General features: G+C 50.6%; 1 protein-coding gene across 1 annotated transcript; it reads right to left on the bottom strand.

Moving 5' to 3' along the window:
- Positions 1 to 2651: 2651 nt before the first annotated feature.
- On the bottom strand, positions 2652 to 4382 carry FZD5 (frizzled class receptor 5). Its single transcript, XM_032190342.1, has one exon. The coding sequence runs from the start codon at positions 4380 to 4382 to the stop codon at positions 2652 to 2654; it is 1731 nt and encodes a 576-aa protein (XP_032046233.1).
- Positions 4383 to 18671: the final 14289 nt, after the last annotated feature.

The following is an 18671-nucleotide window of genomic DNA, read 5'->3' as shown; positions in this document are numbered from 1 at the left end:
CACAGCAGCCCTGAGGCCCAGACCAGAGCCAGGCTGCTGCCACCGGGTTGGGACTCACCGTGCCTTTTTGGGTGCCTCCATTCCAGCACTGCTGGTGTGTGACAGCCCCATGCCGAGGGCAGAGCTGCGTGGGGTTCAGCACGCCTAGCAGGTGAGTCTCACACCGTGCCAGCGCAATTGCCTCACAAGTCCCATACGATCCCTGCTGATAGGAGACCGACACAGCCCTCTGGTACACTCCTCCTCCTTCCCCACAGTAAGGTTTTGTGGTAATTATTAGTCTAGCAGAAGCAAAGAAAACAACACACATTTTTTTCCTCATAAATAACTAATCTCTATACTTCTCTTTGAATAAAACTTCTTCAGCTTTTCACAAAATATAATACAGTTATTTTAACAAAGTTGAACATCAGTAACTGAAGACGCAAAACCAAGATGTAAATTACCTACAGCATATAGGGCATAAGACAATGTTCCTTCTCTCCTGCCTGCAATTTGTTGCTGAGAAGCCAGGTTCAAATACAAGTTGACTATATTAACCTGCCGTTAGTCTTGCATTTTTCAACAGGCAACAGTTTGCAGCTAACCGTGAATTTTTCTTTTTTTTTTTTAAAGATTTACATAGTCAGTTACACTTTAAAAAAAAAACAAAACACAACCTTTGACATGTTTTTGTTCATTGTATTGCATGGTGTGTGTTTAGCTGTATCTACAAAAGGCACTATAGAAAGAGACAAGTCCAGTGAGGCGTGGATTGGATCAAGTTAGAATTATTTAATGCCCGGGATTACAACATGAGCCTACCCACAGCATCTCTGCACCTGACCTGCCCCGCTGCTGAGAACACACCTGTCCCAAACCCGTATCAAAGTTCACTACGGCTCCTCTATGTACAAAACAGGCTATAATACAACTATTTACAGTTTGTAACAGAACATGGTGCAATTCTGTCCAAGCTGAAGTACTGCAACGTGCTGGAGAGAGCCAGCCCTCTGTCGTAAGAGTGCTGATACCTGCATCTAAAAAGTTTCTGCAGAGTACTCCAGCCCTGTGCCACCAGCTGCTCTCTACAGTGCCACAGGGACACGCATGCAGCGTCTTGGCAGTGCCTCTATCAGTAGATGTGCCATTTGAGTGGCCCCTCGCTTCCCGGGCTTTGGTTTTAAAATGAGGTGGAGAGCTCCTTGACTGAGGTGGTCTGAGGGTGTCAAGAACAACCTCAGACCCACGCTGTCCCACAGGAGCAAAGCCAGCTGCTTTTCTCCTGTGCTTGAGCGGCCAGGTCACAGTGCCACGCTTGAAAGAGGGCAAAAAGAACTCGAGTAATCACTGGGAGGTTACGTACATGACCGCTGTTTAGGGCAGGAGGAAAAGAATCACCAATCCCTCAGGTGCTTTCACGGGGGGACTGAAGCCAGCCACAGACACCTCTCATCCCCTGCTGCCTCTGGAGCTCCCCCAGCCTCACCACTGTTCCGTGAGGTTGACACAGGGCCCCTCAGCGTCCTACTTATTGAAGCCCTGCCGTCATGGTGGCTTAATGCCATGCACTGCTTCTGTCAGTGCCCTGCTCCTGCCAAACCCCAGGGAAGCAAAAAAGGTTTGTGGAGCTGGGGGGAAAGGAGTATGAGTGCTCTGCTGAGCTTTCCTAAGTGAACTGGTAACTCCTGAACCTGGTGCTGTCTCTGACAGAGGCATAGCTTTCAAATAAGCAGCAAGAAGAGCTGAAATCGGCTGGCTGCTAGAGGACCCAGCTGTTTCTCAAGACAGACGACTGTCTGCCTCGGAAAACCCCCATGCACACACAACCCAGTTCAGAAACGCAACCGCCCCGGCACGGCCGGCTCTGCCACGCTCAGCCGCTGCGCTGCGTGCCCGGGCGGGCAGGCAGGGTGCTGGGGCCCCCGCCTCAGCCCAGGCAGCCTGCACAGCGCCAGGGAGACGCCAGAAACTCGCCCCAACGCAGAGGCGCGGAGCAGCGCCCACCCTTCCCACAGCACCGGAGCCGGTGTGGCCCCAGCACCAGCCCTGCCCGTGGAGCCAGCACGCACCCATGCAGAGAAAGGGACCCTGGGGTCACTTGGCCCCTGGCTGCGTGGCAGCAAGCCGGGCCCTGTCCCTGCCCATCCCGGAGGCCAGGTGGCAGGTCCTCGCTGAGCCCTGTTCTACCTCTGCCTGTGTAACCCCCAGCCTGTGCTCTCCTCCTGACACAGAGCCCTGCTCCCGTTCTGCTGCCCGCGCCCCGCACCAGGGGCCCCCAGCCCTCTCTGCCATGACACAGCTGTGCCCGGGGATGCAGGCGCAGCAGGGCGGGGATCACCCCTCTCCCCCCCAGCCAGCTCTCCCGGCTCCAGCAAGAGGCTCAGTGCTGGTGCCAGTCATTGCCTGGGCACAGGGGCCACTGCCAGCCCTGCCTGCTCCAGCTCTGCCCCACGCCCTGGTACCAGCACAACCTGCCCTGAGGCCGCAGGGCTACCTGCCCCTGCCAGGGGCTGGGGCTGCTCCGTGCCCCGCGGGCACACGTGCTCGGTCCTGGGCAGCTCCGCTGCGGCGGGGCTGGGGACACGGGGGTGGCTGTGCCACCACTCCCTCTTCTGTGGCACGGGGTCTTTGCAACCCTCCGTGGCTGGGGTCACCGAGGCTCCCTCCGGTCACACATGGGACAGTGGGACCTGCTTGTGGTAGGAGGCCATGCTGGGCAGCACCGTCCTGCCTGCCAGCGCCGGGCTGGCCTCGCCGTATGCGGCGGCACCCGCGGGCTTCCTGGGCCTGCAGCAGCGGGCTGTGAAGCGCCTCCAAGACTCTAGCGTTTTGCCAGACCAGATCCAGACGCCAGAGGTGATGCCCACCACAAGGCACATGAAGTACTTGAGCATGAAGACAGCGTAGTCGGGCTTGGGGCGGTGGGGGTCCCCTGGGCAGGAGCAGTTCTGCGCCCGCTCCCACGCCTCCCGGTTGTGCTGCTCGTAGATGTAGCAGGCGATGACGATGGTGGCAGGCACGGTGTAGAGCACAGTGAAGATGCCGATGCGGATCATCAGCTTCTCCAGCTTGTCGGTCTTGGTGCCACCCTGCTTGATCACGCTGCGGATGCGGAACAGCGAGACGAAGCCGGCCAGCAGGAAGAGGCTGCCAGTGAACAGATAAACCACCAGCGGTGCCAGCACGAAGCCCCGCAGGTTCTCCAGGCTCTGGTTGCCCACATAGCAAACCCCAGCCACTGGATCACCATCCACAGAGCTGAGTGCCAGCACAGCTATGGACTTGGCGCTGGGGATGAGCCAGGCAGCCAGGTGGAAGTACTGCGCGTAGCTAGCGATGGCCTCGTTGCCCCACTTCATGCCGGCAGCCAGGAACCAGGTGAGGGACAGGATGACCCACCAGATGGAGCTGGCCATGCCGAAGAAGTAGAGGAGAAGGAAGACCACAGTGCAGAGCGCGGGGCCCGTGGTCTCGTAGTGGATGTGGTGGTGCTCGGGGTTGCAAGCCACGTTGGCGTGCCCTGCCACCAGCCGCACGATGTAGCCCACAGAGACAAAGAGGTAGCACGCAGAGAGGAAGATGATGGGGCGCTCAGGGTACTTGAAACGCTCCATGTCAATGAGGAAGGTGGCCACGGTGGTGGAGGTGGACAGGAAGCAGAGGATGGACCAGAGGCCAATCCAGAAGGTGGCGAAGGTCTTCTCGTCCTGGGTGAAGTAGGGCTGGTAGCAGGGCATGGCGCAGTTGGCCACCTGCCCGGTCCTTACGCGGTTGTACAGCGGATGGGACTCCTTGGAGATGGGGATCAGCGGCGCTTTGCACTTGCAAGTCTGCCCGCACTCCGTCCCCGCAGGGTGCTGCCCACCGAGCGGCGTCAGGTTTTTGGCTGCGTCCTTGGCCGGGCGCGTGGGCTTCCCGAAGAAAGGCGGCAAGGTGGTGGCCTCCGTGTGGTTGTAGCCCATGCAGAGCACCTCGGTGTCCCCCAGCACCGGCAGGCTGTCGCAGCTCATCCTCTCGGGCCAGGCAAAGCCGTACTGCTGCATGATGGGCGAGCAGCCCGCCTTGGCCCGCTCACAGACGGAGCGGCAGGGGGGCAGCGGCTTGGTGTAGTCAGGCAGGCAGATGGGGGTGTACATGCTGCAGAGGAAGAAGCGCAGGTCCGGGGAGCACTGGATCTCCACCAGCGGCCAGAACTGGTGCACCTCCAGCCCGGCCTCGTCCTGCGTGTCGTGGTTGAACTGGTTGGGCATGTAGGTGAGGTTGTAGCCGATGCCCTTGCACATCGGCACCGTGATCTCCTGGCACACCAGCGCCTTGGAAGCGGCGCGCCCCGCCGCCGGCAGCCCCAGCAGCAGCGGCAGCCCCAGCAGCAGCGGCGCCGGCAGAGCCCGGCCGCCCATCGCCGCCGCGCTCCCTACCGCCGCCGCATGCCCCGGGCGCCTGCCCCTGCCGCCGCCGCCGCGCCGAGAGCGGGGCCGGGAGCGGGGCCCCGCGGGACCGGGACCGGGACCGGCGCCGCCGCCGCCGCCGCCGCCACCTGCGCTCTGGGGCGGCCGGGAGCCCCCGCACCGCGCCGCGCCGCGGGCCCCGCCCCGGCCCCGCCCCGCCCCGCCCCGCCGGGCTTCCCGGGCCGCCCCCGGCCCCGCCGCCGCCGCCGCCCCCGCCCCGCCGCGGCAGCGCCCCCCGGCGGGCCCCGGCCCCGCCGCCCCAGCGCAGCCCCGGGGCCGGGCGCGCTGCGGCTGCCGGCGGCACAGCGCCAGCCCCGGCCGCCACGCTGCGAGGGGCTCGGCCAGCTGCAGGCCGCGCACCGACACGCGCCGTGCCCACGCGTGCGTTTGGCGCTGTCCGCCTGGGAGCCGGACAGCTCGGTTTTTAAAACGGGCAGAAGCAAAGCTCGGCTGAGCCCCCTTGGCACTTGGCTTCACGCTGCAAGTTTTGGCAGCTCCGAAGCTGTGCGGCACGGCGCTGCCAGTCACGTGCCCCGCTGAACACAACTGCACATCCCTGTAGCAGGAGTCATAACTTTTAATTCTCCTCGACGATGAGTTTCTGTGAACTAGCAGCCCAGCAGAAAGCAATCACAGACAGTTTCATTACGGCTTTCAGTTGATTATCCAAATTACAGCTGAGAGCAGAGGGCAGCCTTTTTATTATCATCATTGCTGTACAATTAGAAAACGCTGATGAAGCTCCGCAAGAGCAAAAATTCTCAGTTTTGCCGGTATTTTTCATTTTTATAATCATTCCCTTGGGCAATATCTTGGTTTGATTTGACACACAATGAGTAACAGGTACGCAGGGGGGAAGGGAGAAGATAAGAAGGGGAAAATGGGGCAGCTCTTCATTTCAGCTAATCTATCAACCCTTGTAGCCTGCTTGAGGTTTCGCCTCGCCTCCAGATGTATCTAATTCTCAGAGCCTGGCTGTAAATAATGCTGCATTTGCTACACTGGGGACACATAAAATCCAATTAAGAGACAGGTAGACATCTGTTGGCTTGCTCTGTGCTTCTGTTTCCTTTTTGGTTTTATGAATATGTACCAGAGCAACCAGAACAGGACTAAATATGGTGTAAGTGCAAGTACAGTTGATGGGCTTGTTATTCATCTCTACAGTACGGCGCGAGAGTACAGTGCAGTACGTGCATCCAGCACCATTAGTGACAGAAGCTGTGCCTGCACGAAACCTACTGTGCCAAATCCTGGAGACAAAAGAAAAAGTGTTTCTCACCCCTAAGACCTTTCTGCCATTGTTAATAAACTACAAATTATTAGGAAATTGCTTTACCTTTAATCCCTGTGCAGAGGCGTTCATGAAGCTCCACCATGTCAGACAGGTCTGCTCGGATGCCTGGCCTGGCCCTGCTCATGGCTCCAGCCCGAAGGGCAGCGGCAGGGGCTGGCAGTGCGTGTCCTCACGGACGCCCCTTCCAATCATCATTGCATTTCCAGCTGAGATGAAGTGAAGTGGTTTCTGGTAGAAACAGAGTGAAAGAAGATGGTAAGTATTTCTGCTTTTGGTTCTTTCTCTGCTTTATTGTCAGCATTCACTGTTTACCGCTACCAACTACTTTTGTGAAGGATACCGTGACTTTTAAAACACTTCAGGGAAGGGCTGAGCGAGCTTCCTTGGCAAAGGCCAGCTGTTGCTCTTGCCCTTGTTGGAGAACCCAGCAGACATCTGCAAAAAGCCTTTCAGCCCAGGCTGCGGGCAGGGACAAAGCTGGGAGCAGCGACCTCGCTGTACCCACGCCGGGCTGGAAGCACAGCCCTGCCGCAGGACCCGTGAGCCGACCCTGGCCCTCAACCCCTCTTGCTTGGTGCAGCAAATCCCAGTTTTGCCTGTGCTGCTGCCAAGTCCCAGGCTGCCAGGAGGGAGGTGACTCGGGGCTCCTGGTGCCGGCGGGCAGCCTGTCACTCACCCCAGCTGGAGGCCGTGCTAGCTCAGGCGCTGCTCAAATTAGCAGTGACCCCTGATAACCACGGCTTAGCGAGGGCTGCGGCGGCTTCCAGCCCTTTGCGTTCCCACCTGAGACACGAGGCCTTGGGCTGCCAGCACTGCAAGCCCTGGCACCAAGACCGACCTGCCGGCCCCAAACCCAGAGCAGGGGCCCTATAAGGGACCACGGTCCCTGCCTGGGAGGGACCTGGCAGGCAGAGGCACAGGGTGATGCTCTGAGAGCAGGCAGGGCAGGCGGAGAATTGCTGCCAGCACGTGCAGCAGGACCCTGGCACCTGAGTCCTACCCAAGTGCATCAGCAGCGGGGGGGCAGCATTTTCTCATGAGCTCAAATGATTTGAAAGCTGTCGGCTGGGGACAGGAATTCGGATTTAAATCACTTGAATGCTTTTCACCATGAGAGCCTTGCTAAACTTGAAAACCCTAACCTGCATCACTACTGTTTGTTTTTATATCTACCTGCACGATTACACATTGTAAAATACTGTGAGAAAACAAACCCATGCCAAATTGGAGTCATATTCAAGAAGCTACATGGCACTGGACACTTTCTGAGTGAATTAATGCAAAACCTGGTTTCTAACAGTGACACAGATTGTACCAACAGCTGATGAGAGTGCTCTGGTTTGTAAAATGCAACCAAAACTTCAGATAAGGAAGATTAATGTAAAATTGGCAAGAGCAGCTTACTTGAAGCTCATCTTGCTGGACTTGTCAACTATTACTTAATATTATTTATGTGAGCACATAAGAAGCACATGATTAGCTTTGTTGGTGTCCACAGGGACTGGGACCAGGGTCTGTGAGGCGTTCTTGGCGCACAGAAGGGGTGTTCCTGTCCCAAGGTGCCACCACCACCACACACAGAAGGCAGAGGCAGGACTGGGGCCATGGCCCAAAGGGTCGGGGGTGCAAGGAAAGGTCCCTGCCACCCCGCAGCCCAGCCCCCAGCACCACAACCACACTGCTCTTCAAATCTCATGGCGATTCACACCATGCCAAGATGGGGAAGAGGCAGTGAACTTTACACTTGGTTTTCTCGGTGGGCATTTTCTAGCGTGAAACTTCTTTTTGAAACACATCGCACCATCCTTTGCCCTCCCCCTCAACTGCTTTATTTTTTTTTCTTTTTTTTCTTTTTTTTTTTTTTTTTTAACATTGGCCTTTGAAAACAGTCCCCATAGAGAAGTTGACATGATAAATTAGTATGGCCCTGGCAAAGCCCTCACTCTTCATTGGGCAAATACTTATTTATGGACTTTCAAATTGTGCTGTATGTAACAACATGGTGAGTGACTTTCAAAAAACCTCTACCATTTATTGACCTCATAGTGCCTAATGGGTCCTTCAGAGCAATTAGGATTTATTGTGTTAGTGTCTATTGTGTATAGAGACCATTTCAAAAACATGTGTTATTTACCCAGAAGGCAGTAATGACTGTTTAAATACATAGTTAGACTGTTTCTGAAATGCTCACCGCTCCATATATTGCAAAGCAGTTACTCCAAGTATTTTTTCAGAGTTAAATAATTTGCTCTGCTGGGATTTCCAAGCAGGGTGATTGTACTGCACACCATTTGCATGCTTATAGCTATAAATGCATCAAGCTCTCAGGAAAGACGCCAAAAGAGCAACCCCGAAGCATGAAATCTGGGATTTTTTCTTGACCAGGGGGCCAGCACTGGCCCCTCTAGTGGTCTGAGCAGCTCAGGCTGTTTCCCAGCTGAGAGCTGTGCATTTCCTGCAGACCACCAGAATTTTGCCCTGTCTGATCTGAATGTCCACCAAAGGAGACTTTAACAGCCATGAAGGTGTGGTTTCCACCATGGCACGTCTAACCCTCTACTTGCATGTGAGGTGGGACTGTCAACACTGTCCTGTAGCCTGCTGGGGGCTGGCACATGAAAATGCAAATGCTGGCTGTGGTGGTGCAGCACTGGTGCAGATTTGAGGAGCTGCTCCCTGGCAGGTGAGCAGGAGCAGGGCTTCACCCCCGGCAAAGATCAGCACTGGCTTACAGCAGCTTCAGCTCTGGCCACAGGAGTAAAACAAAACCTCAACTCATATGTGGGAGCTATTAAATGCTTTTGTTAAGTAATAATACAGACTAATTATTGCTTACCTTATCTTCAAACTAGTGCTGTTTTGATCATTGCCATCTCTAAACATGTTTCATTTTCCTGCCCTCTCCTTTGCTGTGAGATACCTTCAGTGTGAAACTGCTCAGAGCAGTTCAACTTTGGCATAATGCTTTCTGTACCCTGCCTCAGGTCACAACCTTCAAAACCATTTCTATTTGCTTGCTCTATACTCAAATTTAAATAAACTTCATTACAGTTACGGACCTTTATTTTGAGGGCAAAAGTATTACTAGTCAGTTCTCTAATCTGTACGAGATGGACAGGTTATAGGAGGAACCTGTGGCTGAAAATGTAGCAAATAGTTCAGAGCTGGGATACAAGTTTGTAAAGGCCAAGGTGAAAATCCTCCAGAGAAAATGCTCCAGCAGCATGCACTGAAGCTGGCTAAAACTTGAAATTTCTGTTTTGTGGAAAATTCCAACATTAAAGAACAATGCAAAACATACTAGTTTGTGCCAAATAGGGCAAGCTGCCTGTACTTCTGAGAAATCCTGCAGCATCAGGAAAAGATAGGAGGTTTCCTGTCCCATCATGGAAAAGGTCTAAAAGCCCCCTGTCTGGGAAGCCTTGTGAGGACAGGACTGGAGGAGGTCCTGGAGCGGGGGACACGGAAATCCTGGGGTGCCAAGAGCTTGCCAGGAAAGAGGCAGACCTCAGCCAGGAGGCAGCGCGGTCCTGCACGCTTTCAGAGAGTCAGAACAGAAATGTTTCCAAGAGAACTGGCCCTTTACAAAGGAACTGCTGTTGGTATGATCACCTGTGGATATGGGTGGTCTCTCCTGGCCTTAAAAATCTATGAATGGGTGAAAAATGTACAGTAGTAACTGCTGCTGTTAAGAGTAAATTCAGTCTGTCCTTTCATGAAAATAGAGTGTCATACACCAGAATACATTTCAAACACCTCATCCACTAGGACTGCATTTCTTCACTAGCCTCTCCAGATGCTGTGATCCCAAGATTTTCCAGGTCCGCTGATTCTGGACCCTCCTGAGACAACTGTAAGGGGTCTTTATTTTCAGAAATTGTTGCACACTTATCCTCTGAAGATTGGGTACCTCCATGATGTGCCATAGTGGCCACTCATGATTAGAGGCAACCAAAATCACATATCATTTGAAAATTTTATCCTGTATGTGTACTCATCTGTAGTTCCCTAGAAGGATAAAACCTTGTGTGCCATACACATGTGCTGTGTTTTCAGGTTTCCACAAATCAGTGAGTAAATACCCAGCCAGAGACCTTCTGAAACAATGTCCTTTCTCTGACCTTTTAGGCATTCTTGCAAAGACCAGGCACTTTGGATTCCCAGTATGTGCTTTTGACATCCTTGAAGTGCTTGAGAGAGGGCTGGAGGAATATCTGGAGTTAAGGCTTAGTGAGTCATGTCATTCACATCGAATGAACCAAATTCTGTTGAGATACAGATTTAAATCCCTGCATAATCAACATTTATTAAGGACACGAGTAAAAAGAGACTGAAACTGAGATGAAAAGGCAATTAGCACTAGCTGGAACTATACACGTTTTGATTACTTCCTTCTATGAGTTATTCACAGGATAACATAATACACAGGTCAAAATGATTTTGGAAAAGATGTTGCTAGCAACCTTTGCATTCAGGCATTAGGCAGATAGGAAGAATTAACAAACATGCAATCTGCAGATGCTGATATTAAAAAGCAACAGCTTCAGCAGGGACTAGTGTTATGGAACTGGAGCACATCAAGAGATTTGCAGGGCGAAAAAAAGGCATGTGTTATCTAAATCCTGTACCTCTCTGCAATGTGCAGTACTGCTTGGGATATATACTGGTGATACGAAAAAGTGCACCAACACATTTTCAATCCTTACACGAGTGCTGGAAAAGTGTTGCCAAAAATCTTTGATGACCAGGTTGTCTAGTCCTCTTCCAGGCTTTTTTTTTTTTTTTTTTTTTTTTTTTTTCTGAACAGATGCAATCAAACAGATTTTATATAAGTGACATCCTGACAAAAAAAAACGTAGCACAACATCTACAAAGACAGGGTTTGGTCCACACAGACCAGCACCTTCCATATGGCATAAAACCAGTGGAGTAGCTTGGTTCAGCGTTTTGCTCAGAGAAGTCTGTGTGTCTGCAGCAGAATTCACTATGTGTGTATTTCTCTCACGGTGGTGAAATGAACTGTTCTGCTATCTAGGGTAAAGCAGTGGCTGAGCCCTTCTCCAAGCCTGCCACAGGCTGGCACTGCCAGACCCCCCGCAGTTATGCCACCACGAGGCAGACAGGACCCCGCTGGGTGCACACGGAGAAGTTACTGTGCAAGCTTCCACCACACAACTTCATTATTTGCCCCTCGCAGTGCCAGGTGCTCAATGTACCTGCAGTACAAACAGCTCGCAAGCTGAGCAGCCAAGGAACAAAAAACAGGAGAAAGGACAGACAATTCTCCCGCTTTTACAGACAGAAAAATTCTGTGATTTACCACACAGAGCTGGGAAATCAGCCGTTTGGGCCTAAGCTGGAAAAAGACATCTCTGGCTCCCGCTGCAGACACTGCTCTCTGTTTCCCTTTCCCTAGAGCACATTACGCTGACAACCTCCAGCACCACACCACAGGGCTGCGAGGCTGTGTGTCTATTCGGTCAGGACAGACAGTCCAGGAGACAAAATCCCTTTCTGAAAGAATTGCGTTCTGGAGGGGAACGAGACCACCTCCTTACCTGGGCCTGCCTGGCAGCATCTCTCCAGGACTAAACATCCCCCCTTGGGTGAGGAAGGGGCAGGACAAGGTGAGAAGACAGTTTAATCCTTTCAGCTGAGACTCTGCCAGGGATGTTGCTAATTAGCAGAGTGAGGATGTGTTGTGGCTGGTGTGAGACAGACACGTTCTGCATTGCGAGACAGTGCCTTCAACCAGCCCTATCTGTGAGACACATACACTGTGAGCTCCCCGACCATGTTTACCTTGCGGGGGCCATCCTGGCAATGCCAGCCAAGTCCTTGATGCCTGCTGTGCTACCCTCAGCTTCCTGTGAAACCCGTGATGGGATTTTGGATGGACAGGGAATCTTGGTTGTGAATCCTGTTTGCACCGTCCTGATACAATCAAACTGATTTTGTATAGACATACAGAGTAGCTATGGCTTCCAGCTTGTGGGAAAAAAAAGACTGGTACTGGAGAAGCAGCTGCATTTCCCAAATATGCTTGGGCATCTTAGAGAGAAGAGAGGGCCTGCCTGGCTGCATCCCTCCAGGACTAAACACTTCCCCTTAGGCAAGGAGCAGGACGAGGTGAGAAGACAGTTAGCTGCAGTTGCTGCAGATAATAGAGGAAACTGGGAGTTTTTTCCAGCCTCTACATGAAGAAAAGTAGTGGACCAGAATTGTACATGTGTGCATATCTCCCTCATGCACTGTGGTTCAGGAACATTTCCAGCAGAGACGGCTAAATTTGGTTGGTTGGTGTCTTGTCCAATTTATACTGAGCTGAATCCATAAGAGCACAGCTAAGTTTTATGGGGTTGTGTGCAGTTGTGCTCAAGATCAGAACCTGCTCCAGCACTCCTACATCCAAAGAAAAATGAGATGCACAGCCATTAGCTAAACTAAGCACTGTGCCCTGCAGCTTTCTTCCATGGATTTTCCTTAGAACATAAAAAGAATCATTCCTAATTTTGTGTCTCAGTTTAAGCGAGGATGCCCTGAATTCCTCCTCAATACTTAAGAATATTTATGTGAGGTCAAACCTGCCTTATGGATCTTTTAACTTGGAATATACCTGAGATGCAGCTAAGTGTGAGGCGTGTAAGCTCTTGACTAAAGCTAGCATGAGCAGTTCAGGGGATGAGCTGAGAATGACAACAGCAACAAGCTGATCTCTACAGAAGTAGAGATTAAATGTATTTATCTGTGCTCTAATGCAGCTACCCAAGACAAGCCCAAGCAATGCTGGGCCAAAATGTGCTTGAAGAAATTCTGTACCAATGCAGACCTTACAGTGGCTGAGATCTGGCACAGAGATGAGGGGAAAAGGATGGATGCAGGTGTTGTTCACAATGTGCAGGCTTTCATGGAGAAGAGATGGTGAGGTCTGGTGCTCAGCCTGAACAGATTCTTCATAGCTACTAAGTCTACAGAGCTGCTTTGCCTAAATATATATGCACATCCATTAGCTGAGAACAGCAAATAAACTAATCACTGTCCTGCAGCTTTCTTCCATGGATTTTCTTTAAAAAAATAAATACAGAGATCATAAAATCATATACAGATGATTATTTTATGAGTAAAGAGGGAAATAAGAACAGTAGGGATCTCTGAGGTTTTGCTGGGGGAAGAGGACCAGGCTGTGGACAAATGCAGCCCAGCTGCAAGGTGCATTGCTGCCAGGCAGCAAAAGGGAACAGGACTGCTTTAAAGGTCCTTGAAACAGTTGTGATTCTGAAACCATTCCCTACATCCTGCTCTGCCTGCAAAACACCTCTTGCATTTGGCTGTGAGCTTTAGAATGACACTCGATTTACCTGCCACAAAGAAGCGCTGGATGGGGCCTCCCCAGAGCGTGGTGGGTAGAGGAGGACGGGGCCAGTTCCCATCCCTGAGCTGCTCCCCTCCCGGCTGGATCCACAGGGAAGGGGGAAGGGGAAGCGGTGGCAGTAAGCAGTTCGCTGGAGAGCCACGGTGCTCTTTGCAGTTTGCCCACTAATTACTATTAAGCCCTGGTTCCTTTTTGTGTTCCAAGGGGCGTCTTCAATGTGGCACTGCTTCTTGGGCCTTTCATGCGGCTGGGCTAACCCCTGAATAGCAGACTTCCCCCCTCCCCTCCTCTTGCTACCTCTCTCTCCCTCTCTCTTTTTCTTTCCCCCTTTTGCTTTTCTGATAGTATTTTCTGTCCATGTTGTGTAAGGCCCTAAATGAATCTTGACTGCCCCTACGGCCGACTGGAGACGCACAAAAGCGTCCCATTCCAGTGGCCACAGCGCCATTGTGTGCCCTAACAATGCACTAATTGGCGGTGACAATTGTGCGGCTGGGGAGGAAGAGGGGGCCGTGGGGGGGACATGGGTCTTTTCCAATCAGTGAGCTGGGTCAATAAAAAGAAGAGAAGGAGTGTGAGGAGTGCGAGACACGCTCAGCTCTCTGCCTCTCCTGCATGCACGCCCCTACAGTTCGGTCCAAGGTCCCCTCCAAATTCCTACAGAGAAAAGTGAAGCTAGTAATTTTAATGGGTGGCTAATGCAGAGCAAGAGATGTACAAACTAAAAGGGTCTCCTCAATCTCCGAGGCCTTCTCACCACCCCAGGGGCTGAAGAGTTCATGTGATGAGGACACCACTGAGATATTCATGGGAAAAGATCACACACAAAGCCAGGGGGATGCCAATGCCACAGCCCGCTCCTCTGGGCACATGTGCGAGGGAGCGTTCACTTCTGAACAAACTGAGCTTAAAATCCCTCACTGCTGCCCATGGCCAGTGGGAAGCAAGGGCAGGTCCTACAGTTCTCTGCCAGGCTGCGTGGCAGACCTGTGGACTGGGAGCCTGCAGTATTGTTGGGAGTAAGGGAACACACCTGGACCACGTCTTTGGCACCAGCTGAGCCAAGAGCTGGAGGACTGAAAGGGACACCACGTGTCACGGGACTGAGGCTATTTATTGCCACAGTGACACATTCCAGGACTCTAAGGAGAGACCAGCTCCAGTCTCGCAGATTCAGCTGGAGTGAGCCATGGAATAAGCACTTTGAGAGCTGCTCCAGTGCGGTCAGCCCTAGGGTTTGGAGGCTGATGTAACTGATGTATGAGAGACAAATTTCAGCCCTACTTACACGTTTTTGAGACACCATCTGGGACAGGAACTGGCATGCGTCAGGCTTCTGACACAGGCCATGACAAGAAGTATGGTCATGGAGAGGAAAGCTCATTCATCTAGTTGCCTAGGCAGAAAATTAGTTCAGCCAGGTGAGACACATGGGGTCAGATGTTGAAGGGTTCAACACCTACCAACCCATGTTCTACAAACTGCCTGTGCCAGCTCTCCCACAGAACAGTGGAGCACTCTGGTTTTCAGCAGGGAAAGCAAGTTTATGAAGGGCTCTGAAAGCTCCCTTTTCAACAGAGGCATTTCTCTTTTTTATAGCTGCCTGATTTTTGAGAAGCATTGTCCAGAGCAGAGTCAGGAGGCAGGCTCTCCCAACCCTTAGCAAGAGAGCTATGCGACTGCCATGGGGGAAACAATTCTGCTAAATGATTTGGTGGAAAAGAATTATTTCCTTTATTTGGAAAGAGGCAGCAAAATGCCTTCCCATGCAGAAGAATATAACAGGAAACCACCCCTAGTAGAAGAGCAATACCTCTCTGCAGCAATAATTTTCTGCAGCAAGGCTACCAAGTCCCAGGTATCAGCACGGCTTGGAGAGTAAGTGTTACCCCAACCTCACCAAGGGCAGAGGCAATGAGTAGGGCATACAAACTGGAGTAGGGCACACAAACTGCAGATACGGACCCAAGGACAGGCAGGCATTGTGCCTGGATCCAAACTCCCCAGTGCTCTGACTGATTGGCACTGACATTTCAGTTTTCCACTACATATAAACATTGAGTTCAGCTGCAAAATCTGGTCCTGCAGCCAAAATGTTGAGGGGATGCCTACTGTGAGCCTACTGTGAGAAATGGAGCTGCAAGAGCCCAAAGCTGAAAGTGTGCTGAGTCCAGGATGCCTGGTGCAGAAGCCCAGGGACACGGGACTCTTCTTGCCCTTTTGGCCTCCCAGCCACATTGAGCACAGCATTTTTTTAATGTAATCTTTCAGCTTTTGTGGGTCCTTGTCAGCACTTCTATAAACGCAAAAAGATAATTCAGTTCAGATACATCCCTGCTTTGAAGAGGAACCCTCGTCTCCACTGACTGCAAGGCAGACTCATCCTGCATCCTGAAACTGGGTGGTAGTAATATCCTCCCTGGGACAAAACCACTGGTTACCTGCTCTAAACATAGCAAACATGCCACTTCTGCTTGCCTTCCCCTAGCAGGCCTCCATGAAGCTTCTGCTGACAGCTAGGGAAACATTCCCATGGATTACCACCGGAGCTGGAGAAGGGCCTTATATAGCGAGACTGCTTTGTCTCCCCTTTGCCCTAAGCCCTTCACAGAAGTACTTTATTATTTTATGACAGCGCAGTAACACTTGACATAAATCTCTAAGCATGGCTAACAATGTCAATACTGTGTAAATACCTGCAGTAGAGACTCATACTTTTATTATACTTTCACCCTTTTTTACCTGCTATCACCCAGGGTTAACTCTGTGCTGAATGCACGTGCAGTCACTTCTTTTTCATTTTACAAGGAATCTGCCAATGATATAAACTGCTACAGCTCATGTCTCTGAACACTGAGAGCCCAGCTCTGGTTCTTTTACGCAGCTTTCATTTAAATCAGCAGAACTTGTATCTGCTTAAAGGATCGATCATGCTGTTTGTTAAATCAGAAATGAATGCGCTTCAAAAGTGCAGAGTCCAAGCTGGAACAGGACATTTTGCAATAAGTACACAATAAACAACATCCACCAGTGTCCCAAGCAATTGCATGCCAACGCCTGCTGACAGAATGGTGCTGGGGTTTCAGTTCTTCCACCCTGACCTTGCTTCCCCAGGTGTCTGTGAACAAGGCATTCACAGAAATCAGTGGGATTACTTGCAGGGCAAGGCACAAGTCAGTAGAGAGACACTCATCTTGTTTCATGCCTTCATCACTGTATTTCAAATACCTGCCTGTAGTGTAAGTCACAGCTGAGACTTATTTATAACCTTTCATGTTATGAGTACTGTTTGGTCTGAACTGTTCTACGCACACTGATTGCATCTATTCTTTTTGTACACAGAATCAGTAACTTGCACTTTCTTACATTTAAACAATGTTTAGCATTACTAACAATTCCTTCCTGTTCACCTCTAAATACATCATATTGTATCTATGTGATAAACACCTGAAACTTTCAAGTCAATGTAAAGTCCAGCCCTTAACGCAAGCTCTTATCTGACTTCCTTACTTTCCAGATGAACTTCACAACTTCATTTTTAATATCTGAGGCTAACACCTCAGACTCAGTTATAGAAAATCAAGAGTCACTTACTATAAACAGTGGACCAGCTTTTTAGCACGTTTGCAGCCTCAATGCCAAAGTTTATATTTGTCAATGCTTTAAATGGCTGGAATTTACTCCTACTTGCCTTGGAGACTTTGTCTGGTTTTACTTGTGACACCTGATTATCTGAGATGCTTTTCATCACCTTCTCACAGTGGTAATGCTCAGACCTTTAGATGGAACCACTACTTTGGAGTGTATTTAGTTAAATGAGAACTATTTTAAAAAGACCAGAGCTATGCACACACACTCCCAGGATATTTTCATTTGCCCTCAGCATGTCTTTCACTGAAAAGCCCTGGTGACCCTTAGACCTAGAAGGCCCCTCTCTGTCCCTAAAGAAAGGAGGAGGAAGCTAGTTCCATTTGGGTTGTTCTGTTGTTCTACTGTAATTGGGATTGTATCATACACATTATGGGAATTTGAAAAGATGAATGAAAAAAAAGTGTTTTCTTGAGCCTGGAGCACAGTTCTGGACAAAGAGCTTGTACCATTTTATTTAATTCAAACATTATCTTCAAGGCTTCTTAAATGTGTGGACTTATCACTGCCACCTATTCCCCAAAGAAGGGCTGTATTCTAGTTCTGCCACCTTTTAGAAAACAAGCTTCCTATATAAAATCAAATAACACTGTTAATTTTGGTCTAAGAGACAGAAGGGTAGCTTTTTAAAAAAGAAGTGTCCTGACCTTTCAGGGAAGAGCGGGAGCTTGGTTGGCAGGTTCAGGTGATATGAACCACTCGTGGGACTTGGCCGTATGACACGATGAATACTCCTGACTCTACTCACTGCAATGCATTTAATGTGCAAAGAGAACACGAAAGAACAAAATCCAAAACACTCACAGCTAGACCTAAGGGGTTATGATATTTGCCTATGATCTGGCATTCCCAAGCATATAAGCTGATACAAGACACTGACTGTCCCACCAGCATAAGGGGTGTCAATCAGGAAGAAAACAAAGTGGGTGGATACTCTGTGGGTGCCAATTTGTCCCCATTGCTCAGCATCAGAAGCAAACACCAGTTTTGCTACTGCTTCCCACAGGACCTGGAGGGCACGCTCCAATTCACAGTCTGATTGGTATTTTCAGTGGCCTGCTGAGCTAATGGCTAGTTGATAAATTAACACAAAAGGCTAACAGAAGGTTAACAGAACTACCCAAAAAGCTTGGCTTTTGTGGGGGAGAGGAGCATGCAGGGGTTAAGAACAGGGCTGCCAATGTAAGGTTTTGCTGGCAGAGTTGCAGTTCACTGGAGGGCACAGCTCTCATGTAATGATAATGTACAACAGGGAGAAAAATGCCAGCATTTCAGCTCCTGACCAAAACCAAAAGCAATGATTCTTGTAACTCCAGCCCCAAGTTGTCTGTGACAGCTACTGGGGTATGTCCTTTCAGCAACACATTTCAGTGATGAGCTCATACACTGAAACAGAGCACAACTGGGAGCCTAGGAAGGGGCAAGAAGGAGAGAAGCTCTGTAAATACAACCAAAGGCGGACCAAAAAAAAAAAAAAACAAACCACCAAAAAAAACCACAAAAAACAACCAAACTGCTGTGTTAAGCTGAGGGAGGGGAAGTTTAGGCTGGACATCAGAAAGAGGTTCTTCACCAAGAGGGTGGTTGCACACTGGAACAGGCTCCCCAGGGACGCAGTCACTGCACCAAGCCTCTCTGAATTTAAGAAGCGATTGGACTGTGCACTTAGTCACATGGTCTAAAAATTTGGGCAGACTTGTGTGGTGCAGGAATTGGACTTGATGATCGTTATGGGTCCCTTCCAACTCGGGATATTCCGTAATTCTACGATTCTATGCTCCTTCCAGGGCTCCCTAGACCCCATGGTCTCTGCTCTATGTTGATGCTTCCTTCACAGCATATCTGAGCATGAAGAGAGGAGGGGATGTGGCAGTGAAAGGGGAAAGAGGTGTGTGTCATAACAGAATTGGCTCACCTTGTAAAG

The sequence above is a fragment of the Aythya fuligula genome, chromosome 6 (assembly GCF_009819795.1).
Source record: "Aythya fuligula isolate bAytFul2 chromosome 6, bAytFul2.pri, whole genome shotgun sequence".
In the NCBI taxonomy this organism is placed as follows: Eukaryota; Metazoa; Chordata; class Aves; order Anseriformes; family Anatidae; genus Aythya; species Aythya fuligula.
The sequence above is the reverse complement of the archived record's forward strand: the minus strand, read 5'-3'. Positions and strand labels throughout refer to the sequence as shown.